The sequence below is a fragment of the Vicia villosa genome, linkage group LG7, assembly GCF_029867415.1.
Source record: "Vicia villosa cultivar HV-30 ecotype Madison, WI linkage group LG7, Vvil1.0, whole genome shotgun sequence".
Lineage (NCBI taxonomy): Eukaryota > Viridiplantae > Streptophyta > Magnoliopsida > Fabales > Fabaceae > Vicia > Vicia villosa.
Window position 1 is genome coordinate 39457420 of NC_081186.1, and position 25310 is coordinate 39482729.

The following is a 25310-nucleotide window of genomic DNA, read 5'->3' on the forward strand; positions in this document are numbered from 1 at the left end:
GGAAGGAGAAAAAAGAAAACCCGTGAGAGAGCTGAGAGAGAAGACCAGAGGTAGGATTTGGGAATAGAGAAAATGCGGAGAGAGAAAGAAAAAATGTTTATGCAAGTACAACAATTGAAAAAACTGACCAATGAGAACACAACGTTTGGCATGTTCTATTTTTTATCTTGTTAATTACTTGATTAACCTTTTGTAAAGGTAAAAAAAATTAAGGGAAGGGCAAAATGGACAGTTTGGACAATTTCTTAGTATTGGGTAGATAGTAGATTTCTTAGCATTGGATAGATAGTAGATTTCTGATTCTTCTAATTATTACTACATTCGGTCTCATTTATAAGAAAAAATTCTCTTTTTAGATACATCGAATAAATAATGTATCTAGACAGTATGTTGTCCAGATACATTAGTTATTCGATGTAACTAAAAAGAGAATATTTTCTTATAAATGGAACCCGAGAGAGTATTATTTTTTTAATTTTCTCATTGCATAATCCATAAACCAAACGCACGTAGGAAGGAGATCCTCTAACTTTGGATTCCCTAACTTCCTCTGACTTTAGGCAATTTTGATGAGAGAGAATTGAAAAAAACATGTAAATAAGGAGGGAAACTACATGAGAGAGAAAGCATTTTTAGAGTGAGATAGAGAGAAAGGCAGAGTGCAGTTCCCACCCTAAAGTTAGAGGATCCTTCTCCACGCACGTACCTCTAATTTACACGTCCACTCACATCTCATCATTTCATGACAACAAGAAACCGAATAAAAATCCAAGGGCGAATATTCCACCAACTCACTGTCCTTCCCAGTTCCTATATTCCAAAGGCATCACACCTTCGTTCCAAATCAACGGCCACGATTCAACTCTCCCATCTAACGGCCAGATTCCACCCTCTCCCTCCCCATTATTAGGGTTTGTCTTTTTCACTACTCACACCATTTTCACACACTTTCTCGCATTTTCCGCTTCACTTTCTCAGAAAAATCATGGTGAACGGTCCCGGACTTTACTCCGATATCGGCAAAAGAGCCCGAGGTAGTAACCGATTCATTCTTTTATATATTGTTATTCTCTATGAATTTGTAACTCACATCGTGAATTTCAATTTCAGATCTTTTGTTCAAAGATTATCAGAATGACCACAAATTCACAATCACCACCAAGACTTCTACTGGATTGGTATATTTTTCTTTTCTTACAATTTGATCATTTTGAAGTAGTTATGATGAATATGTTTCAAAATGATTCAAGTTAAGCTGTTGAAGTTTCTGGATTTTACTGTAGTTGGATTATTGTTAGTTAGGTTGTATTTTTGTTTGTTTGATTTTTTTGTTTTGTTGTGTTCGAAGGCGAGTTCTTAGTGTTGTGATAGTTTCAATGGTTTTTTTTTTTTTTTTTTTTAATTCAGGAAGTTACTTCAAGTGGAGTCAGGAAAGGTGAGATTTTTTTGGCTGATGTCAGTACCAAGTTGAAGAACAAGAACATCACCACTGATGTCAAAGTTGACACTAACTCAAATGTGAGTTGAATTTTTAATTGTAGCTGTAAAAGTATTAGTTGCATTATTTTCTTTTGACTTGCTTGATATTGATGTAATAGTTTTAAAAAAAAAAACTGAAGATGGAACAAAGTTTTTGCCTAGGTCCCTTTGCTTGTGATATACTAGTTTATTATCTATGAAGCACAAACTCTGACACATACACCGGGACACACGGACACTATTATGTCAAAAACATAGGACATTGACACTGCTCCTTATATGATAGTATTTAACATTCATTTATTAGGTGTCAAGTGTCAGATACCGTGACACGCCTACTCTTTGAGAGGTGTCTGTCTTCATAGTATACACTACATTTATTGCTTTGTTTTTGGGTTCTGCAAAGTTTTATAGATGTAATTATTTTCTGTGTCTGTACTTAACCATTTCTACAGTAATATTCTCTTCCATGATTTTGTTAAGAATTTGAACATCCTCCATATTCTTTAGGTATTGTATTCGTAATTATGATATGATTTAAGGTATTCTTTAGGTATTGTATTCATAATTATGATATGATTAAAAGTATCTGATATTCTGATGTCTAGTTAGATCTCATGCTATGTGTCTTATGTTTGATTGGATATTGTTCAGCTACTCACAACCATAACTGTGGATGAAGCTGCACCTGGTCTCAAGACAATTTTTAGCTTCACTCTACCTGATCAAAAATCTGGCAAGGTAACTAGCATTATCCTTTGTTGCATCTTGTACGGTATTATCCTCGATCTTTTATACAAGCAAAATGTTGCCAAAATTGAGTTGTACTTCCCAGTTATCCTGGATTATGACTTTTACTCTCTCTTTCTCTTGAGTTTAACAGGTGGAGTTACAGTACCAGCATGATTATGCTGGGATCAATACTAGTATTGGGTTAACTGCAAGTCCTGTTGTTAACATCTCTGGTGTGCTTGGAAATAATTTGGTTTCTGTTGGGTCAGATGTTTCTTTTGATACTGCCACCGGCGACTTTATCAAGTACAATGCAGGGTTGAATGTTACTCATGCAGACCTTATTGCGTCTCTAACTCTGTAAGTAGTTGTCCAAAGGCTATATACACACCAATTTTATGTAGTGTTATCTATGCTCTTATACAACTTGAATTGATCTCCTGATTTATTTGTTCTGTTTTTTTTGTTTTGTTGATGAATGTAGCAATGACAGAGGCGACACCCTTAATGCCTCCTATTACCACGTTGTGAGCCCATTGACTAACACTGCTGTTGGGGCGGAGTTTTCACATAGCTTTTCCAGCAATGAGAATGTACTCACCATCGGCACACAACACGCTCTTGATCCAATAACCTTGTTGAAAGCTCGGGTGAACAACTATGGCAGGGCAAGTGCTCTGATCCAGCATGACTGGAGTCCCAAAGCTCGATTTTCTCTAGTCGGGGAAGTTGATACCGCAGCCATTGACAAGAGTGCAAAGGTCGGTCTTGCTGTGGCCTTGAAGCCTTAGACCTGGTTATTTTGTAATTGGTTGGTTGTTTATCTGGTGGTGGAGGCAATAAGTTTAGTGGTAAGGTGTTACTTTTCTAATGAACCTTTTGTCCTTCATTTTGGAGCTCTTAATTTCTTCATGTCTTGGTTGGTTCAGGGTGCGAAATCAATAAACCCAGGACAATTTTCTAATTTGTAGCTATTCAACAAGTACACTTGAACCTCATTTATTTAGATGCACCTTTGAGTAAGTTTTTGAGCATGGAAGGTGATAGTCCTGCAATCTGAATGTTGTTGAGAGTATATCGAAGCACTGATTTTTGCTTGTGTGTATTTCCTTTTTTTTTTTTTTTGTTGCTATTTTTCAAAAGTTAACATCCAGCTTTTTTCTAGTAATAATAATGATTAAGTTTTAATTGGTTAAGAAACAATAGTACTATACAGTATATTGATGGACAAAAATGAGACTTGGTTGGGTTACTCATTTTATGAGCAAGTATAGTAGTATTAAGTTTAAGGGTTAAATAAGTTTTTGGTCCCTATAAATATTGCAGTTTTATTTTTAGTCCTCTCGGGTTTTGGCAACGGTTTTAGTTTGTTTTGACAACGGTTTTTTTTGTAAAACTCGTTAAAGTCAGGGAGGGATTAAAAATGAAAACCCTAATATTTATAGGGATCAAAAGCTTATTTAACCTTTAAAATACTACTTGTTCACAAGAACTATTTTTAATCCTTGTAATTTTTATGTGGGTGTCATTTTTACCAAAAATGTTATATATCAACCAATTTTTTTTTACCAAAAATGTAAAGTTAAAAATATTGAATTTAGTTCGTTGAAGTTAAGTCGGTTCAAATGGTAATTGAGTAGAGACATGGTTCAAATGGTAATTGAGTAGAGACATACCAGTGGCTACTTGCTTAGTAGGCAGTATATATTCAATGATACAAATATTATTAATCAGGGTTACGGAAAAAATTGATTAATGATAAATTGAGAATTGAAAAATTATTTTCATTTTTAAATGAATCATTCTTTCACTAAAAAAAGAATTTATTAAAATATTTTAAAGTGATTAATGATAAATTGAGAATTGAAAAATGATATTCATTTTTAAATGAATCACTCTTTCATTGAAAAAATTATTTATTAAAATATTTTTATTAAATATAGTTAGTAATAATTAAATAAATAAATATAGTGGCTTTCCGGTGAGGGTTTAATTAAATCTTTTACCGGTCTCACCCTAAGATCAAATAAAAAATGGTTGTCTTTCAAGTAGAGCTGTCAAAATGGGTTCGGTCCATTTGGCCGACTCACAGGCTCTATATTTTATTGTGGACAGGCTCAAAAAACCCTTTAAAAAACACAACCTTGGACTGCCCCATTAAAAATAAAATTTTAAAATATTTTAGTTAATTTGAGTTAAGGTATAATTACATAAATGTATTTCAATTGAAAAAGAAAAGTTAAAGAGGATGAGGATGAAGATGAAGATATGTTTCAAGATGATATGGTTAAAGAAATAGTTGAGATAGAGAGAAATAAAGGATGTTTATTTGATGAATATTTTAAATATCACTTAACTAAGTTTATCATTACTTTCTACTTATGTTATGTAGCTTTTATCCATTACATTTTTTTTATAAATTTAAAATTATAATATTGAAATAAAGGACTGACTGACCCATCGGGCTGGCCCACCGGACCACAAAGCTTATTAGTAACTGGGTCAGACTTATTTTTGACAGCCCATGAAGTAATCGGGCCGACTCACTTTAGCCCTTTTATATGTTTTGGCCCCGGGGTGAAGCGGGCTGGACCGACCCATTTGACAACTCTACTCCCAAGCAGCGATGCCGCTTGTACACCACCCGTACCAACGTCCTCCCAAGCAACGACGCCAACTAGCATAAATATTAAATACAACTCTTCAATTGTAACACATTTGAGTTCTTTGTGTGAATGAGAGTTTGATTGTTCAAGCAAAATTTTCTGATTTGAGGTCTCACAAAATCATCGAGGTTCTTCTTCATTTCAATCACCCAACTTGAATTTGAAAAATTATATCTTCTTTTTTTTCTCCATCATTTTGTATATGGAATTAAATTGTGTAGTATGACATAGTTTTCAACTTTCACCTCTAGGTTAAAAATGTTTCTCATTTTGTAAACTTATATTTCATATATTATGTTATACTTCTACTTAAGCAAAAAATATGTTTCTAAAGCTTGTCTCCAAATCTCCGCCCTCATTTAAATCTTCCTTTGACTCTTCGAGTAAAACTATATCATCTATAAAAATCATACATTTTGATATTAGCTCTTGGATGTATTACGTGAGTATATCCAAAGTTAAAGTAAAAATGTAAGGGTTTATGACTAAACTTGGTGCAATCATATTGTTATGGAAAAATCTCATGTCTCTCCACGTTTTGTACGCGCACTAGTCGTTATCCCCTCCTACATATCTTATATATACCAAATATAGACAATCTTAACCTCCTTTTTCTCTTGAGATTTTCAAAAATTCTCTTTAAAAATTGTATCATTTGCATTCTTCAAGTCAACAAAAGTTGAGTGCAAGTCTTGTTGATCCATTCGATACTGCTGCTCCCAGACACTTTGTGGTAAATAGATCGCTTTCATAGTCGACCTCTTGTGAATAAAACCAAATCGAATATCACTAACTTCACTCTCTTTTCTTAATTTTTGTACAACATTTCTTTTCAATAACTTCATGGTATGACTCATAACTTTTACCCCATATAATTTGCAAAATTTTGCATATCCCCATGTTCTAATAGATTGGTACTAGAGTACTTCTTCTTCATTTATCCGACATATTTTTACCCTATAGTTTTGTTAAAAAGTTTGGTGAACCACTCGATGTCTTTATTCCCAATAATCTTTCACACTTTCATATGTATATTTTTTGGCCCAAGCGCCTGTTGAAAATAGCAAGTGAGTAGTATGGAGAAGTCCTACATTGGTTAGGAATATGGAGACTTGAGTATTTATAAATGGGAGAACTCACATAACTATTACCTACCCATGTAATATGTTTCTCACGGAGGTGTGTTTCTCACATAGGGGTATCATATGAATCCCTATTAAATTTCTTACAAAACCATCTTTATAACAAAACCATCTTTATACATGTCCTTTGAAGAGATTAAACCACAACTTTTGTTATAATTCATTCAACCAATTTTTTTCCATGAGATGTCATCTTCAACTCCTTAAAACCACGTTTCTGCAAAAATTTAAAATAAAAATTTTTTAAACTGTTTAAAACAAATTAAAATTAATTACTTATAGATCGATGACATAACCTACAAGCAATGTCATACTTTGTTGAGAATGAAGTTGATGTAGGAGGATTGTGCGTATCAAAGAAAAAATCGCGCGTCGGAAAGCATTTTAATATTTAAGCAATTTTAGTTTTAATATTTAAGTAATTTCTATTTTATTTGTTTTATTTAATTTTGTTTTGGATTAAAGGCCTATAAGGCCCAATAGAATTTATTTGTTTTCTGTATTTAAAGACCTTTGGCATGGCCATAAGGATTATCTCTTTTATTATAATAGAATCCAAAGTTTTCTTTATTCCTGGTGGACTCCAGAGCTTATCTATAGGGTTTGCGCTTGCAACCCTGTTTTCATTCAAGGTTTAGCGCTTGCTATTCCTTTGGGCGGCTTCCGACTGCGTCAGTTGGTATCAGAGCAGGTTTTCTCCTGTTCTTTTCGTAGCTTGACAACTATGGCGGATCAACCGGTGACCAAAGCAGATCTTGAGGGAATTACCACGGCTTTTACCGCGGCTCTAACTGCTTTGACTGAACAGATGGCGAATTTAGCAAATCAGGCGAACAACGCCAACAATAATGGGAATCGGCGAAGAGACAGGAGAGAGGAACCAATTAGGGTTCTACGGGGTGGAAACTGTGTCGAAGATTCGAGTTCTGATGAAGAAGAACCTCACGATGAAGAGGATAATCGTGGGAATCTACAGAACAACCATGACTATCGAGTGAAGGCTGATATTCCATTGTTCTACGGAACGATGGGAGTGGAGGAGTTTCTTGATTGGCAGATCGACGTCGACAGGTTCTTCGACGTTATGGGTGTCCCTGAAAACAAGCAAGTCAAGATGGTTGCGATCAGACTTAAAAGTACTGCAGCTGTCTGGTGGGATAAACTTGTTGTTCAAAGGCAGAGGCAAAGAAAAGGGCCAGTCAGAACTTGGCGAAGAATGAAACAATTGATGCTGGAGCGGTTTTTACCGGAAGATTATGAACAGATTCTTTATAAGATGTACATTGAGTGTGTTCAGGGCAAGAGAACCGTGACTGAATACACAGCTGAGTTCCTGAGGTTTTCTGAGCGCAATGAATTGGGAGAATCAGAAAGCCAGAAAGTGGCTCGATACATCAGTGGCCTAAAGGGATCCTTGCAGGAGAAGATGGGTTTACAGACTGTATGAACCGTAGCTGAAGCATCCAGTTTGGCTTTGAAGGCAGAATTGATGGAGAAATCCCCTCGAAATTTCTTGTCTATTGAGAGGTACTCACCCCAAAGTAACTGTGAATCAGCAGGTGACAAGGAAAAGAATGCAACATCCCGAGATTCCAACTTTGGGAATAAGGGGGCTAGCAACTCTAGCAGTGTGCAGCAGGGTAAAGCACCAATTCAGAGGCTGAATAATCCATATGCTAGACCCGCTATAGACACATGTTATCGTTGTGACAGAAGAGGCCACAAATCGAATGTTTGTCCAACAAGGAGAGTCGCTGCTGTTGTGGAAGAAAGGGAGGAAGATGAAGAAAGAGAAGATCCTACGATTAAGAACGATGAGTATGCCGATGTTGAGTTTGCGGTGGAAGAATCTGATGAGAAGGTAAATTTTGTGTTGCAGCGAATGTTACTAGCATCCAAAGACGAAGGGCAGCGCAAGAATTTGTTCAAGACACATTGTTCTATCAAGAACAAGGTGTGTAATCTAATTGTGGATAGTGGCAGCATGGAGAATCTGGTGTCGAAAAAATTGGTAGATTATTTGAAGTTGTCCACAAAACCACATGAGAAGTCGTACAACCTCGGTTGGGTAAGTAAGGGCTCCCAAGTTCGAGTAACACTAACCTGCAGAGTTCCTATCTCCATCGGAAAACATTATAGAGAATAGGTACTTTGTGATGTTCTTGATATGGATGTTTGTCATATTTTACTTGGTAGGCCTTGGCAGTTTGATAATGATATCACTTATCGAGGACGGGATAACGTGATGATGTTTACATGGGGCACACATAAAATTGCTATGGCTCCTGTTTTGCACTTTGATAAGAATCCAGGGGAAAGAATCCTAGATTCTTGATGATGACGCATAGTGAAAAGGAGCTTGATGAGGCTGTAAAAGAAACTGAATGTTTCTGTCCAGTGGTGATCAAAGGGTTGATGAATGCTGTAAAGGAGGAAACAATCCCAGAAGAACTGCTAGGGATCCTAAAGGATTTCAAGGAGTCGACCGCAGATGAGCTGGCAAACGATTTGCCTCCTATGCAAGATAAACACGTGGAAGTTAAAGTTTTCAATGTGGGAGAAGATGTGATGGCGTTTCGGCGTAAGGAGAGGTTTTCAGTTGGTACTTACAATTATAGCAAGCTTCCAGATGAAGTTCTTTATCAAGAAGAGAACTCGGGGTCGAGTTCTTCAGAAGTGAAGGAGACTGATATAGGATGATTGTGCGTATCAAAGAAAAAATCGCGCGTCGGAAAGCATTTTAATATTTAAGCAATATTTAAGCAATTTTAGTTTTAATATTTAAGTAATTTCTATTTTATTTGTTTTATTTAATTTTGTTTTGGATTAAAGGCCCATAAGGCCGAATAGGATTTATTTGTTTTCTGTATTTAAAGACCTTTGGCATGGCCATAAGGATTATCTCTTTTATTATAATAGAATCCAAAGTTTTCTTTATTCCTGGTGGACTCCAGAGCTTATCTATAGGGTTTGCGCTTGCAACCCTGTTTTCATTCAAGGTTTAGCGCTTGCTATTCCTTTGGGCGGCTTCCGACTGCGTCAGAAGTGTCATAAGATCCTCCAAAATAATGAACGTCTCTTGATGCTATTCCTCAGTTTGATGTATGTACTGCTCCTCCTCTCTCTTGATGTACTTCTCGCTCTTCGGTCTATTATACTTCAAAACCTTTCCGCCAAGGACAAATAACCCTATCATCACACCCTAGGCCACCGTAAAATGTTGGCTAAATTACAGTTTTAGTCTCCAGTTGTCTTCTGTGATCGTTTTCTCGCTCTCTCTCGCTAATGACGGATAGAATTGAAAAACTTTATATAAAAGTTTTTTCAAGAAGATTACAAATACAAACTGGATAAACAAGTCTTTTTATGTATTTAAAAAACTTCTCTCATTTACTGTGTTATTCACCAGATAATTTTGTAAAAAAAGTGAAGAAAACATTGTAAAATAAAAGGTTAAGTTTATATGAAAATAAAATAAAAAGATCAAGTAAATTATAGAGATAAGGGTATATTTGTTAGGTACACAGTAAAATTTTCACATATGAACAACTGAAACCAATAAGGTGGCATATATTTCAACATCTATGCAACTAAAAATGAAAAAGCTATAAGTTAAGCACTTCTGCGCACCATTATTTCTATTACCAAAGAAAAAAATGCTATATTTGTTTATTCACAAATCAAGAAGAAAAACAACAGGAACACATAAAGACATAGGCTATGTAAGGGAATATAAACATCCCAAACTAGTTATAACTTTAAAGTGATTGACAAAATCGATAGATAGAAGTATCATCCTGAATAGAACATTATGATAGAATTGATTCATGTAACCGATCTCACTTAATAGGATAAGACTTAGTTTTTGGTTGTTGGTTGCATCAAATCGATAGATACTCAACGGAGTTTAGAATATAAATTCTCAAAGTTTTGATGATGTGAAGTTTGAAACTTCAACGCCCGGCAACATTTCCTTGGAGAAGACCCTCTCTGACTTGTGAAGCAATATCTTTCACAGCACCCGGTCCGTGTGGAACAAAAACCGAATTGGATTTTGACGATGCGCCAATCTCCTTCAGCGTGTCAAAATATTGAGTCACAAGAACCATGTCCATGACATCCTTTGATGATGTCCCTGGGACATTCTCTGCAAATGCAACGACACTGTCCCTCAGCCCGTCCACTATGGCTTGACGCTGACGAGCTATTCCAAGCCCAGCTAGATACTTTGATTCTGCGTCGCCCTCTGCCCTTTTGATGTACAGAATCTTCTCTGCTTCAGCTTTCTCATTGGCAGCCAATCTAAGTCTTGCAGCTAATCGCAATGATTGAAACACGGTGAAGAAAACAGAAAAGAAAATGTCAAGCATATTAACATGTTTTTGCTCAAAATATGACTTGCATAACCATGTTTCTCAGGGCCCGTTTGTTCTAGCTTTAAAAAAATAGATTTTTTTCTCTGTACTTTCAAAAATGATTTAAGCTCGGCCAAAACTATATGTGAAGGTGGAAAGCATACCAGCATTTATCTCATTCATAGCTCTTTTCACATGCTCATCGGGTTCAATATCGACAATGAGAGTCTGAACTATCTCATAGCCATAAGCAGACATCGCCTTCATATGAAAAAAAGAGTGAAAAGCTTCATTTATGAGTGCTAAAAACTTATTATTTGACATCAAAATAGAGAAAACAAATTACCTTTTCAAGCTCTTCCTCAACGGCTTTTGCAATATCATTCTTCTGTTCAAAAGAAGAATCTAGTTCCATTTTAGGAACGGTTGCCCGAATAACTGAAATAAGAAACAGGAGTTTATCAGTTTCATACAGAAGAAGCATTAAAAAAAACTCCAACTTGTAATAATTTGTATTTGGAGCTTAGACTTCAAATCAACACCATCAAAGACATAGGCTTGGATCTGTTCTCTGGTATTGGTAAGTTTGTAAAAAGCATCCACCGCCTTTTCTGCCATTGCTCGAAATTGGACAGAAGCAACCACAGTCACAAAAACATTGTCCTGATGAGGCGTAATATATTTAGATTAGATAAGCAGAGAAAATCGGGGTATGAACGTAAATTCAATTTTTAGATACATTAAATAACTAATGTAACTCGATAATATATATATATATATATATATATATATTGTATACATTGTCTATTAAATGAATCCAAACAAGTAAATATTTTCTTATAAATAGAACTAGAGAGAATAACTATTTGTCTTGGTTATGCATTATAGATTTTAAGAACAAACCTTTGTCTTGGTTTCGCAGTGAACATCTAGTTGCTGCACACGCAAAGAAAGGTAACCAGCTATTTGTCTACCCATGAACCAGGGCACACAGTGGCAACCAGGTTCAAGCACATCCTCATATTTTCCAAAAACTTCTCGGATCGCTACTGTTGATTGTTCGACTTGAAGACAACCCAGAGCTAGTCCCATCTTTAGGAAACCTGAACATAATAATCAGTGAGAAAGTCTAATAAGTTCCCTCAGATAAGTCCTTTTAAATGTTGATTACTTGCTACATATTATAGCAATGCAGATATAGTCGAAGTATAAGATACAACACGAATATCAAACATGACACTGACAAGTGAGAACTAAATAATAGTTTGAGAAAATGGAATAAACGCCTTCAATCGGATGTTGGTTGGTGCTATACTTGGTCAATTTATAGCGCAGATACATTGGTTATTTAATGAATCCGCATGATCTATGGTATGGTATGATATAACCAAGGTAATTAATAAATCTAGTTAAAGGATTTACACATATGGCAGTTACTTTAACCATAATCAATGATTTTCCCAATTGCTAGTATTCAAAAGCATGATGAATGATGCTATAAAAAAAAAAGCATGATGAATGAATCATACACGAAACATAAAGTAAAAGAAAGAAAACTAGAGAGAAAAATAATCAAAACCATATTGCAGTGAAATTTGTCAAAAATGCTGAGATAATCATGATATATTGAATCAAAATCCAAACAAATGATTCAAAAAGAGAAGAAAATGAATGCAGTGAATCAAAGAAACGGAGAAAATGGTTCTATCACCTTAAAGAGAGAGGGGAATAAATTGAGTGGCAAAAAGCACAGATTTTCGGTTTGTCTGGATTCAGAATGAGAGCAACAATGTTGAAATTCGATGCACTTCTACGCTTTACCTGTGATTTGTATCTTCCTTTTTTGAGTCACTTTTATTAAATTTCACATTTTAAATGTGAGTGATTTTTGAAAAATATTAATTAAATTGATTTTAATATAAAATTAATATTATTTATTAAAACATGTTAATTTATTAAAATATATACTCAATTGATATACATTATTGATCTAAAAAAGTATATCACAAACTATTCAAGAACATAAATTAAAAGATGATTATGATAGCTTGAGTATACGAATTCAATTCGAATTTAACTCAATAGGATAATATGTATTTATATTTATTTAGTAATATAAATAAATTTGATATTTATAAATCAATAATTTTTAAAAAAATGATAATTATTAAATATTTTTAAATTTTAAAATGTAGTGACAAAATATATGTACATGAATTAAATATGACATTACTTTTATATGACAATTTGGAAAAGACATGCCTCACTTTTTTAGTCCGCAACCATTGTGTGATTTTTTTCTTGATCTTGAAGGATGACAAAAGTTTGTGTCTTATCATTGTTTTAATAAATCTAGTTATAATAGAGATGGTGATGACATTTTAGTAGTTCTCATTTTCTCTTGGCAAGTGTTTTTTTATCAATTTATTTTGGGAGTTTGGAGGGGAGGAGAGGGGGAGAAGGGGAGTGTTTTGGAAAATAGGAAGAATTGGGTGAAAAGAATAAAAAGATTTTGGATAGGAGGGTGTTGGAGGGTTTGATTTTATTCATAACACCAAAAACCACATAAAATGGGGTAACTCAAAAATTGTATTGAAGGAGGGTTTTGGAGGGCTTACATAAATTTTCCAAATATCTTTTAGGTTGTTTTACTATTTTGAAAATTAGAAATTTTATAATGATAGTGACTCTTTTATCATTCAAAACAAAATATTTTTTCAAAAAATGTCAAATATTTTTCTATATTTTTTTAAAAATTCATTTTCGGAAGTCTTCCCCTCTCCTCCCCTCCCCTCCAAACTCCCAAACATAGCCTAAAGAAACGCTAAGGAAGGTATTGTAATCTTCGTGTCATTTGTTGTCATATAATAGTTTCGTCATATGCTTTGTGTATTGCTCATTCTTTGAATGAGGGGATGTACCTACGAAAGGCATTTTTATGCCTATGAAAGGGAATGTGTTGGGAAGTAGCGAGTAAGTGAATTGATTATGGGATAATTTTTGTGGTGGATATATATTTATAAAGTGTTTGGAATCATATAAAAATCTATTTAGTTGTTATTTATATTGAGGTGATTTTCGTGACCATTACTAGATAAACATGAGTTTTATTGTCGTAATTGATTTTGAGATGGATGGTAATATTTATATGATTTTAATATGTTTTATTTAACTTAAATTTGCGTGAGTGTGTCATTGCTTCTAGATACCTGACAATAAGCATGTAAGTTTGAATAGATGAATTCAAAACTAAATTATCGTGACGATTTTTTGTGGATGATTAGTGATATATTTGACTAGGACTGTGTATGACCATATCTTTACACAAGCCCCTTAAACTCTTAGCTACTTTAATAGGTAATTGGTCTAAAAAGCATATAAGTGTCAAAAAAATTGAAAAAAAATTCTAGATTGAATGTGCATTTGTAGAGGACTATTGATGTGGTAGTAGAAATATAGTACATGAGGTGGAATTCCAAAGACTGCACTAAATCGCTACATCATTGTTTGTGTACACTCGTAATTTATGATGTGACATGTCTTTGTCAATTTATTTAACTAACGTAATGATGTGGCGACACGTCTTTGTCAATTCGTTTAACTAACGTAATAATGAGACTGTTACTTTTGAGACACGACTAAGATCATTGAATTGATAGATTTTTTGTGATGTTGTTTGATCACAATGAGTGAATATGGATCGTTTGTAACCCTTGATATAGTATTGCCATCAAAATAAAATATTTTTTTCTTTTATCATTTTTCTCTTCATGATTAGTTTGATTTCTATTCATCTATATAATCCTTTGATTATGACTCTATCATCCGAAGATTGGATATATGATGCAGAAGTAGGACCTTTTGTCTAAATATAGCAACAACAACAAAAAAAAACTCTACTATATGGATTTTTCTCCTAATGAATGGTTATAAGAAAGTACGAGAGAGTGCTATTTTGTTTGTTTGAACGAGTCTTCCTTTGAGAATGTTTGCTCGATTCAACTTATATTAGAGATTTGTTTAAATAAGTCACACTCCATTCTTTCATAATTTAGAGTTTATTTTGACGGTAAGTGTAAGACACGTAATTTTATTATAGTTAAGATTAGGATTTAATCTTTATTTGTTAAATTTTATATTTGCTATTTTAATTTATCTATTATCAGGAGAAACTTTATATTTTTATCTTATAAAAAAAATTTATTTTTTAAATTTATAGAATAATTAATGTATTTGATTTATATATTATTCAAATATTTAATATATTTAAAAATAAAAAAATTTATATATAGGACCGGAAATAGTTTTTTTTTTTTTAAGTTTTAGAAAAAAAAATTATCGAGAATAATAAATTGTCAGCAGAAATTTGAAAGATTATTGCATGCAAATTATCATTGAGGTTATGCAAAAAAACATGTGAGTAAGATTCATCTTTTAAATTAGAATCTAGAAGAGTTAAGTTTTTAGTAAATCAATACTTTTTATGAATAGATTAACATTTATCTTTAAGTAATGTCGCTTGTATTATTTAATTGACTATTGTGATTAAGTGGAGATTAGGCCATGTGTGATCCAATTAATAGATTTTTTTTTAAATAATCATGTATTAAAAAAAAATTACGCAAATAACCACGTTTCGGAAAAAATTATGCAAATAACCAGGTTTCTGAAACCCTTAACACCAAGGCGCCATCTCACATGACTTATTCCTTTTTTTTAGCCATAGGCGCCATCTAACATGGCACACTCAGTCTAATAAGCCATGTCAAATGGCGCCTTCCTTCAACTTTTAGGAGGAGGAGCCATCTCATATGGCTCCTCCTTCTATACGTGTCTTCTATAAATGATATCCCCTTTCTCCACCATTTTTCACACTTTCTCACTAAATCTTCTCATTTCCTCCCAAATTTTATCATCATGGCTTCTGAGATTTTCACAAGAGATGGGTATGTATTTTTCCCGGCCGTTAAACCGCCGATTAAAATGAAATTTTGAAACATCCATTCCATGGAGCGTCTAAAGAGAGAGTTGAAACGCCGGTTAGCTGACGACATCCCAACAGGCGAAGAAATTAGAAGAATCCAGAGAAGAAGAACTGCCATGTCACTTGCGACTGGAACGTCTTGCACTTGGTTGGAGGAAGTTGAAAGAGACAGAGACGTAATGATGATGATGCACGATTCTGATGACATTGTTTTGGTGTTGGTGGAGATTAGACTCTCTTAACCCCATAAATGACATGATATTCAGCTTCCCCTACGCAACAAAGTAAGTCCACATCGCTATCTATTTTATATTAACTGATGATAAATATTTGTAAATAACTTAAGAAAACTCTTTGTTTTAGGTTTTACGTAACGAGCATGAATTACATGAAGAATCCTCGACGGCATCTAGCCACGTATTGAAATCTTTTGGATCACCTTGGGGAAGGCGATGTATGTATTACCTATAAAAAAAAAATTATTTTACTTTATTTTTCTTTAATCGTTATCATTAATTTAACTTTATATGCAGTTTATTTGGAGACCATATTTGGGTTTGGAGCATCAACCCAACCAAGAGGATATGGAAATTTGTACTGCAAAAACCGCAATCATACGGTTCAACGTTGTGGAGATGCACCAGAGCGACCGAGTTAAAATGCAGTTCCACATGCTTCAAGATATTCCGTATGACCCAACTTGTTTGGATCCTTGGCATAAAAAAACGGTCGACGGCCAGTGGGATATTGCTAACTGGAAAGATTTTGCACCGGAGTACTGTAGGATGTGGAGGAGACGTGCCCGACATGTGTTGTTGTATCCTATTTCCCCCGATGAGCATCCTATGCAACACACACGTCAATATATGGTGGCGCCATCTCACATGGCATCTTGGTGTTAAGGTTTTCTGAAACCTGGTTATTTGCGTAATTTTTTCCGAAACATGGTTATTTGCGTATTTTTTTTTAATACATGGTTATTTAAAAAAAATCCAATTAATACATCATTTTTACGTTGTCCAATATTTTCCTTCCATTTTCTCTCCATTGCCTATGTAACCCGTCTTTACATTTGAAGGTAAAATTCACTTATTATAGTGTGATTTGATGATGAATTTTAATGAAAGAAGGTAATTTTTGAGAAAATTTAAAATGATTTTAGCAAAATTCATTGTTTTGATTAAATAGATATATAAAATTGTTAAAATGATAGAAAATTTGAAAATATTTAATTTAAATTAAATTTAAGAAATTTCAGATGATATATAAAAGTAAATAGATATATAACCTCCGTGTCGTATGTGAGTCTGAAATATATCTCCCTAGATATGGAATGGGTTGTAGTCCAATACACCCAAAAAACATGTAGAAGCTCCTCCACCCACTTGCTCTTAAATCTTTCAAGCCTTCTCTTAGATGCTCTCAATAATATCATGTTGGCCTTGTTATTTTAAGTGAATTACTTAGTAATATTGTCCTTAAATCATTCAAGCTTACTTGTTACTTTAAGTGAATTACTTAGTAAATTCGAAAAATAACTAATAAATACAAATGTCGTAAAAATGTTTATGATAATATTTATGATAGGTAATTGGAACATAGTAAAACTATTTTAAAAAAATAAATCTTTAGGTTGAATTCTCCCATGCTTGAATTCTCCCATCTACCCTCATGTTATTTCACTCGATGTATCCATGTGTTTATATTTATCTATATGCATGATCTTATTCAAGCAATATAGGTGTAAGAACCCACCCATATACCATTTCAATAATTGAAACCGACATGTGAAAATTCCTCCCACATATGGGAATAGTATATACCACTACATTAAATGTGATAACCTATGATGACAATCTATCATACTATTTAATTCTTTGTTAGTACATGACAATAAATTAAAGAAGCTTCAATTATTAAATGAAAACAACCATAAAGAATATTATCCATCCCCACATACTCTTACAAGAGTTGATGCTTGATGGAATCAAGTAACAATGTTAAATACACAAACACACAACAAACATAAATTAATGCAAATAAAGCTTCTTTCTCATCTTTCCATAAACAAAAGACATTGATTAATTTAAGTAGCCGCACTCTTTGATACCACAATTATAGCATACAATTTTCAAGCTTCAACAAAAAAACAGGGTGTTAATGTAATTTTGTCAAATTCATGGTGATTCAAACAAAACATGCATGTAGTTAGTTAGCTCAATAAGCTTCACTTGCCCTTTACATTCATGCTTTCTTTTGCCCTCAAGTTGTGTCCATGAACAAATGGCTTCACAAGATAAGTTACATTACATCTATACTTAGAAAATAAGAAATAATGAAAAGGTAAAGTGAGAAAGAAAATTCATCAACTTTGCGCCTTTCCGGTTGGTTTTGGTGAGTGTTGAGGATATTGATGGTGAAATGGAGAGGCATGAGTGCCATGTGATATGGAAAGGCTCCTCTGTTGTTGTCCGTTCCGCGTGAACGCTCCTTGTCTACCGTTTCGAGTATTCGGACTCGCGCTAAAACGGTCGGCTTGCATCGTCTGGAAATAGTATGATGAACTAGCCATGTCCTTTAGGTTTGGGAGAGGCTTCAATGCTTCTACAACTTCGCTCATTAGTGGTCTTGCTTTTGGATCTCGGCTAAGACAGTGAGCAGCTAAATGGGCGGCTTTTTGAGCTCCTTTTATCGAGAAGTGACCTTCCAACCGAGGGTCAATCAATCTGTAGAATCTTCGTCTTTCTCCTAGATGCGGTCTTGCCCATTCCACGAGGTTATGTTCGCCATTCGGTCGGTTTTTGTCCATGGATCTTCGCCCGGTTATCATCTCAAGTAGTACAACTCCAAAACTATACACATCGCTTCTTGATGTAAGATGCCCTAAATCCAGTATATAAAGATTAGTTAATAATACAGATGGTTGATTCCATTTAAAAGGACTCGAAACAAAACAAATGTACGTGGAAAATTGAAATACAACTAAAAAATGCGGGCTTGGACTTTGGCATAACCAACAAAACTTACCTGTCATGACATATTCTGGTGCGGCATAACCATAAGTTCCCATAACTCGAGTAGACACATGGGTTTTATCACCCTCCGGACCATCTTTTGCGAGTCCAAAGTCGGAGAGCTTGGCGTTGTACTCCTGAATTGTTATATTATTAGAAATATATTACAATAAAGGAAAGAATGGAATGTACCAATAATCATGTCGTAACGATTGGCACTTACTGCATCCAATAGTATATTCGAAGTTTTGAAATCCCTGTATATTACAGGCCGTTCGGCTTCCTCATGAAGAAACGCGAGTCCCTTTGCAGCTCCAAGTGCAATTTTCATCCTAATGGACCACGGAAGAGGCAAGGCTCCTACAGTAATATAGTTTCGCACACAAGAACGTTAAAAAATAGTATGAAGCAGAATTAGTAAGAAAATTTAAAAATGCCATAACAGTTTGTCTATTATTGGAAAATATAATAGAACATAATTTGTCAGAAAATAGTAACTTACTCCTAAACAAGTGGTTTTCCAGGCTTCCACGAGGCATAAACTCGTAAACTAGCAACCTTTGATCATCTTCGATACAATAGCCTATAAGTTTGACAAGGTTTTGATGAACTAAATCACCGAGATAATTTACTTCAGCCTGTATCATGAAACAAACAAGAGATTAAAGTATGACAGAAATAAACACATATCATTCAAAGAAACATAAATTTAAGAAAATACCAAAAAAAATGAAGAGAAATCTTATTAGAAAATTTACGAACCAGCCATTCTTTATGACCTTGTAGTCCATCGTGGTTAAGGGTTTTGACAGCAACGGTAAGTCCTGTGCCGGGTTTCACGGCAGCAGTTCCATTTTCTTCAATCCATCCTTTGAACACACAACCAAACCCACCTTCACCAAGAAGACTCTCGGGCCGAAAATTTCTTGTTGCCAACTTAAGATCATTGAAAGAAAATTTCCGAAGCCTGGATGCAACTTTAAGCTCCTCTTCAAGTTTCGAAGTAGATGAGTTGCTTTCAGCATTACTAGTAGTAGTGGTTGTCGAAGAGACTACTGGAACCGATGGCTGGTCTCTACTCGTATCAATAGTTGATTTGCTTTCAGCTAGCCAAAACACAACAAATAGAGGAAAAACATAATTAGAACAGCATCATTAATCATACTAAGACAGGGAACGGGAAATAGACACACACTCCAGACACAATGTATACACCGTTATTAGTATTTAAGAAAATGAAAGTAGTTGAATATACCAAACACGCCGTTAATTTGAAGTCGATGATTCTACATACGAAATAAGTACCAATGCAAATGTGATTTGATAAAATAACAAAAGGAAACTAAGAAGCTCTGACACTCCGAACACAACACTAACACGGCAACACCGGTAATATTTTGAAAAAATGAATAAATTAATCGTAATTACAAGTGTTGATGGCAGTCCAACACCGACACGGACACCAAGTTTTCCAGAGATGTCAGTGCTACATAGAAAGGAAATGCAGCCCCAACTAAGAAAACCAAGTTCTTATTTTTGTCAAACATTACAAACACATACTGTAAACTTATGTAGCATGATACACCAACACTATCACAAGTTTACAAATCACAACTACAATCCTACAATTTAAGAACTCATCCCTAACTCAATGAAACTTTCAAACACATAATAACAGTAATTCTTCAAAGGAAACAGAAATTACCATAGTTAGTACTTGCGCCACTAACAGAGCTATCAACTTTGGATCTTGTCGAAATGCAGCTTCCAATGAACCTAAAGCTAAGCCAACACCCAGTTTCAGTTTCTTCATCTTCCCCCACCCCATCTTGCTTCTTCTTCTTCTTTCTCCCTTTTGATTTACACACATCCAAAGACTCTACTACCACCTTAGCATTCTCACCACCTAACCCCATTTTTATCAAACCCTAAACAATCAAACCCAGAAATCATCAAACCTCAAAAACACCCTCCAACACATACCCAGGTTACCAATTCCCAAATAAAACCTAAAAATCACAACTTTATAGCTCAATAAAACTCAGAACATGAAATCCAACAAAACCCATTAATTTAAAATGGGTAACACCCTCCACAACACATACCCAGATTACCAATTCCCAACTAAAACCTAAAAATCACAACTTTATAGCTCAATAAAACTCAAAACATGAAACCCAACAAAACCCATAATTTTAAAATGGGTGAAGAGGGAAAGTAGATCAAAGCAGATCAAAAGCCCCAAAAAATAAAATCTTGAACCCTAGATTGATCAGTAATGTGAAGAACCCTTTTACATCAAACAAACAAAAAACTATGGTGAAATCTCAAGAGAGACAGAAACATGGGATTTGTGTGTTGTGTTGGGTTCTTCTAACTGAATGAGTAGAAACAAAACTCCAAACACAATGCTGAAACGGAAACTAAAGAAAATAATAAATATGTGAAAATTACTAAAAATAATAATATATATGATAATTTTTTATGTGTGATATAAAACAAAAAAAACTGTAGATTCTTTCTCTCTCATTCTTTAATACATTTTTTTTTTCTAAATTTTTTGAAAATGAGAGAGGAGAGGAAGTTTTTGGGGTATCCGAAGGAATGTGGGAAGGTGACCGAATAGGAAGAGGGCAGTTAGGGCAGGAGAGAGAAAAGGGATACCTAGTGATGGTGACGTGTGGGCTTTCGATGGGTGTAGCGTGAGGGAAGCCAAGTCATGCGTCAGGTTGATCTCACTCATTTTTGTGATAGAATAAAAAATTGTTTTTTTTCTATTAATGAAATTCATAGGAAGTAATCTTTTTTAATAATATGGCCATTTCTCTCATTTAGGTTTGTAGTTGTACTTAGCGGTGGTAAAGGAGACGTGGCCTGTCGGGTCGATCCGTGTACCTACCAAAAATGTCGGGTTTGATTGAAATTTTAAGTCTGTTGTCCATCATAGTCCGTTTCTTCAAATTCGCCGCTCGCCAAAATCTGCCGCTATATCAAAATCTATTATTTTTAAGTTAATTCTACTAATTCTAATTCTTGAAAGTTTTATTTTATATATTTATTTTTGAATATATGTAATATTTTTAAATAAAATATGTTAAAAAATGCTATATAAAAAATTGTTCTAAAAACTATGTGAACAATCTAATTAAAATGTAAAAAAAAAATCTCTTGAAAAAATAAAAAAAAATAAAAGAAATAGACGGACAAATCCACCATCTTGCCGGGACGGGTTAGATTTTTATGCCCACTTTTTTTTTTTTACGAGCATATGACGGGGCAGGTCGCCCGCTTTGCCACCCCTAGTCGTACTTTATAGGTACTACCATAAAAAAAAATTAAATGGATATTCATTATCCTCCATGGATAGAAATTAGTAATAAATTTAGAAAAACAATTGGATATACATTATCCGCAACAATAGATAGAGATTAATTTTTATAAGTAACTCTAATAGGTTGGCCTATTGGTAAAATCAGCGAGTCTTTAAAATTTAATTACGTGCAATTAATTTTTGTGTTGGATTAGATAATATAAAAAATTTATTTTAAATGGGCTCTTGTTAATGGATTGTGGAATCTATCCAACTTTAAAAAAAATTAGGAAGAGATCCTATAGTATTTTGCCAAAATCCTGCTCATTGTCACCTCTACCCCTCTTTTATTATAAGTATTAATAATTTTTTTTCATATTATTTTAAATAAAAATGTCAATAAATTTAAAATATACATATTTCAAAACTATCATATATATTTTTCAACTTTTAATTTGCATATTCTTAATATCAAATTAAAATATAACATGAAATATTATATTGCCTAAATCCGTCAGTCATGATTGTTTTGCTTGCATAATCGTAAGCCAAATTTATATTTGATGATTAATAAATTTAATAAAATTATTTTACTATAAAATAGATTGTCTTGCCGACATAACTTAATACCCGATTGCACTTTTATTAGAGTGAATTGATTAATTTATTCCTGTTTTCACTTTTATTAGAGTGAATTGATTAATTTATTCTCGTTTTCACGATTGATTAATTTATTCATTTTTTCATGAATATTTAATTTATAATAAAATATATTAGCTAAAATTTATGCAATAAAAATAAATAGTATAAATCAAAAATAAAAAACTATTTAATATTGTATTAAATAAATTATTCATGCACTTAACCTATATTTTAATTATAGTAAATTTAGATAGTTCAATCAATTTAAATAAATTAGAGATAATTAATTATTATTCTTGATTATAATTTTATCCAGAAAAAGTATAATTCTTAATTAAAAATAAAAATTGAAGTAATGTAGTTATTATATATAATTATCAAAAAAAATTGGCTCGCACATCTACTATATGTATGTCCCGTCTTTTTTTTTTGGACGCGAGCATTACCAGGGTGAATATGAATTTTCGCAAGTTTTAAATGTTAGTGAGCAATGTCCGTTGGTTATATACAAGTCTTGACCATATATAATATGTTGTAATTTGTTCCAAACATCGACAAAATACTAATGAGTAAAATAAGAGTATTTATTTAGAACAAATTAATAAAAAATTAGTGGCAAAATCGGATTTAAAAATTTAAAATTTGAACATTAATTGACGTTATTTTGGTTGCAATTTTAAAAAAAATGGCATATTTGTTGTATTCACCTATCATAATTATTTTGTGTTTTTTTTGTCAAAAACAAATATTTGCAGCATTTTTATCTAGAATAAATATTAATATATTATCATTAAAAAAATATGAACATCAAAATATGCTAGTAAGAACAAATAATTGTCCTTTGATATTTTTTTATTAAAACATATATTTATAAATTTTTTTAGTATAAATACTACCATTTTAGCATTAATAAATGCATTTTTTAAGTAAATAAATGTAATTGCAATTTGCATATTACTTGCACTAAATTAAAATATATCGTATAATATTAAGTTGTCTTAGAGCTCGTTTGGCCCAACTTTTTTAAGTCTTAAAAGTTACTTTAAAGTTAAAGTTAATAATAAGAGCTTTTAAAATAAAATTAAAGTTGTTTGGTGATGATTATTTTTTAAACGTTAAATTTTTTTTTAATTTAAAAGTTGTATCGTAAATTATATATAACTCTAGATATAATATAAGAAATTAACATCTAGATATAAGTCTATTTAAAAGTTGTATTAACATCTATAATTTAGTGTATAGTATAAGAAATTAACAATACTATTATTGAAAATCATTATACAATAAAACAAGATATAATATACAAAACAAATAGAAAGTTGGACAATACTAGTATCTATAAAAATGATGATGTAAACATAAGAAAAAAATAAATAAATAAAACATAATTCTAGATGTTATGAACCGTAGAAAAAATTGAAAAATTGTCGTCTATTGCACTAACGCCATTTTTTTAAAGAAAAGTATTTTCATTGGGATTCGAACCGCAGCCACATCTTTTAAGCTTCGAAAAAGTTGGTTTCAACGCCTTTTTTACAAGCTTATTTTATTCAATTTTTGTCTTAAAAAAACTACTTTTTTTCATAAAAGCTTTATAAAAAGTGTATTTGGCCCTCCATCTCTTTATAAGGAGAAGAAAAGTAGATAAAAAGTTGGGTCAAACGAGCTCTTATTCTCCTAAACTAAAACCGGTTTTAGTATAAATCTGATCAATAATTTTAAAAAAATACTTTTTATAAAAAAATCGTGGAAGAGTCCGTCATTAAATTTTCAGACCCGAGAGCAATTAATTATAAAAAATATAAATTCCTAATAAATCATTGTAGATAGTATTGAAATTCTTCAATAACTTATAATCATTAATAATAAATCATATGCAAATCAAGAATGAGAATCCTTTTAATTTCTAATAATATAATTTTATATATTTGTAAATATAAATATAGTCTCACATATAAATTAGCAATAAAAATAAAAAATCGTATTGATTTATGCGTAAAAAGCTTGACCTAAAAAAGTTAAAATAAATTCATAAGATTTATGATAAAAATTAATTTTATAACAATTATAGATTTAAAAATGTTAACATATTTTTTATTTATATTATTTTGTGGTTATTTTAAGAATATGATAAAAAAAATAAGACTTTGGGCAAAATAAATGTATAATATGACCCTAAAAATATATTAAGATGTTAATATGTCATATGTCATTCACATAATTTAAAGTAAAATTTATGTAGATTTCATATGAAAATTTATATAAAGATTAAATATTATTATAAGAATAAATTATTAAGAATAATTTTTTTTATGGTATGAAAATAGTTAGTAGTTATATGACATTATCGAGAGAACAGTTAGAGAGAATAATGATTTCTAATATATCTTAAATATTTTAGATATCTTTCAATAATGTCTAATCTCATAAAAATCTTAAAAAATTAAAAACAATATTTCATAAAAAAATTTAACAATGACAAAAAGAAAAATATTTCATAAACTATTAAAATAAGCAGTCAGATAATGAAAATAAAAGGCGTTATTTAGAAAACACCACTTACATATGATTATTCATCAATACTTAACCACTACCTACATAAGATTATTCATAAATACTTCTTTCTAATGATAATTTCATTTATGTTTCAGTCGGAAAAAGTAGAAGGACATCTCTAAAAACACAATAAAGATAAAGATGGTAAATAAATTATATAGATTAAGTTTCTTTGATATCCTTAACTTCAAAATTTCGAGACATTTTCCCTGCAAATACAAAATTTAAATTAAAGGTTACAAATAAAATGTTAGTACAAAAGTTTAGAAAATATAAAAATGCAGAGAACGTAACTTAACAATTAGAGTTAAGTTGTTGCAAATGGAAAGGACTCATTGACAAGATCGGCCACGAACCAGGACAAATAGGCCCACAGCCCAGAGTCTAAAAAAAATAGGGACCTCAATTTTGAGGGTGCGATTAAGAAATT

General features: G+C 32.5%; 3 protein-coding genes across 4 annotated transcripts; 1 reads left to right on the forward strand and 2 right to left on the reverse strand.

Annotated features, from left to right (window-relative positions):
* The first annotated feature begins 805 nt into the window (after positions 1–805).
* Positions 806–3286, forward strand: LOC131620456 (mitochondrial outer membrane protein porin of 36 kDa-like). Of its 2 annotated transcripts, XR_009289120.1 has the most exons (7): positions 806–1034; positions 1111–1178; positions 1408–1518; positions 2134–2220; positions 2363–2571; positions 2696–3062; positions 3141–3286. XR_009289120.1 is itself a non-coding variant. In XM_058891536.1 (6 exons), exons 1-6 carry the CDS (start codon positions 986–988, stop codon positions 3000–3002), a joined length of 831 nt encoding a protein of 276 aa, XP_058747519.1. In that variant the 5' UTR covers positions 807–985; the 3' UTR covers positions 3003–3286. The 2 variants fall into 2 exon arrangements, 1 of the variants encoding a protein (XP_058747519.1); XM_058891536.1 differs by having other exon boundaries at positions 807–1034; positions 2696–3286.
* A 6456-nt stretch (positions 3287–9742) lies between these two features.
* Positions 9743–12218, reverse strand: LOC131620458 (hypersensitive-induced response protein 1-like). The gene is made up of 6 exons (XM_058891538.1): positions 12086–12218; positions 11278–11477; positions 10917–11037; positions 10721–10812; positions 10539–10635; positions 9743–10334 (listed from the first exon to the last, which is right to left on the reverse strand). Exons 2-6 carry the CDS (start codon positions 11464–11466, stop codon positions 9973–9975), a joined length of 861 nt encoding a protein of 286 aa, XP_058747521.1. The 5' UTR covers positions 11467–11477; positions 12086–12218; the 3' UTR covers positions 9743–9972.
* Positions 12219–17384: 5166 nt separating this feature from the next.
* On the reverse strand, positions 17385–20880 carry LOC131620457 (serine/threonine-protein kinase PBL34-like). Its single transcript, XM_058891537.1, has 6 exons — positions 20078–20880; positions 19135–19478; positions 18875–19010; positions 18596–18732; positions 18386–18509; positions 17385–18241 (listed from the first exon to the last, which is right to left on the reverse strand). Exons 1-6 carry the CDS (start codon positions 20286–20288, stop codon positions 17724–17726), a joined length of 1470 nt encoding a protein of 489 aa, XP_058747520.1. The 5' UTR covers positions 20289–20880; the 3' UTR covers positions 17385–17723.
* Between the last annotated feature and the right edge of the window lie 4430 nt (positions 20881–25310).

Bases quoted from the DNA above. Each gene is read 5' to 3' on its own strand.
- LOC131620458 (XM_058891538.1), bottom strand. From the start codon at position 11,466: ATGGGACTAGCTCTGGGTTGTCTTCAAGTCGAACAATCAACAGTAGCG. The intron at 10,813-10,916 runs GTGTTGATTTGA...TTCTTATTTCAG, and splicing joins CCAAGCCTATGTCTTTGATG to TTATTCGGGCAACCGTTCCT. The intron at 10,636-10,720 runs GTAATTTGTTTT...TTTCATATGAAG, and splicing joins TTGAGGAAGAGCTTGAAAAG to GCGATGTCTGCTTATGGCTA.
- LOC131620456 (XM_058891536.1), top strand. From the start codon at position 986: ATGGTGAACGGTCCCGGACTTTACTCCGATATCGGCAAAAGAGCCCGA. The intron at 1,519-2,133 runs GTGAGTTGAATT...GATATTGTTCAG, and splicing joins AAGTTGACACTAACTCAAAT to CTACTCACAACCATAACTGT. The intron at 2,572-2,695 runs GTAAGTAGTTGT...TGATGAATGTAG, and splicing joins CTTATTGCGTCTCTAACTCT to CAATGACAGAGGCGACACCC.
- LOC131620457 (XM_058891537.1), bottom strand. From the start codon at position 20,288: ATGGGGTTAGGTGGTGAGAATGCTAAGGTGGTAGTAGAGTCTTTGGAT. The intron at 19,011-19,134 runs GTTCGTAAATTT...TTCATGATACAG, and splicing joins AAGGTCATAAAGAATGGCTG to GCTGAAGTAAATTATCTCGG. The intron at 18,733-18,874 runs GTAAGTTACTAT...ATATTACTGTAG, and splicing joins GGAAAACCACTTGTTTAGGA to GAGCCTTGCCTCTTCCGTGG.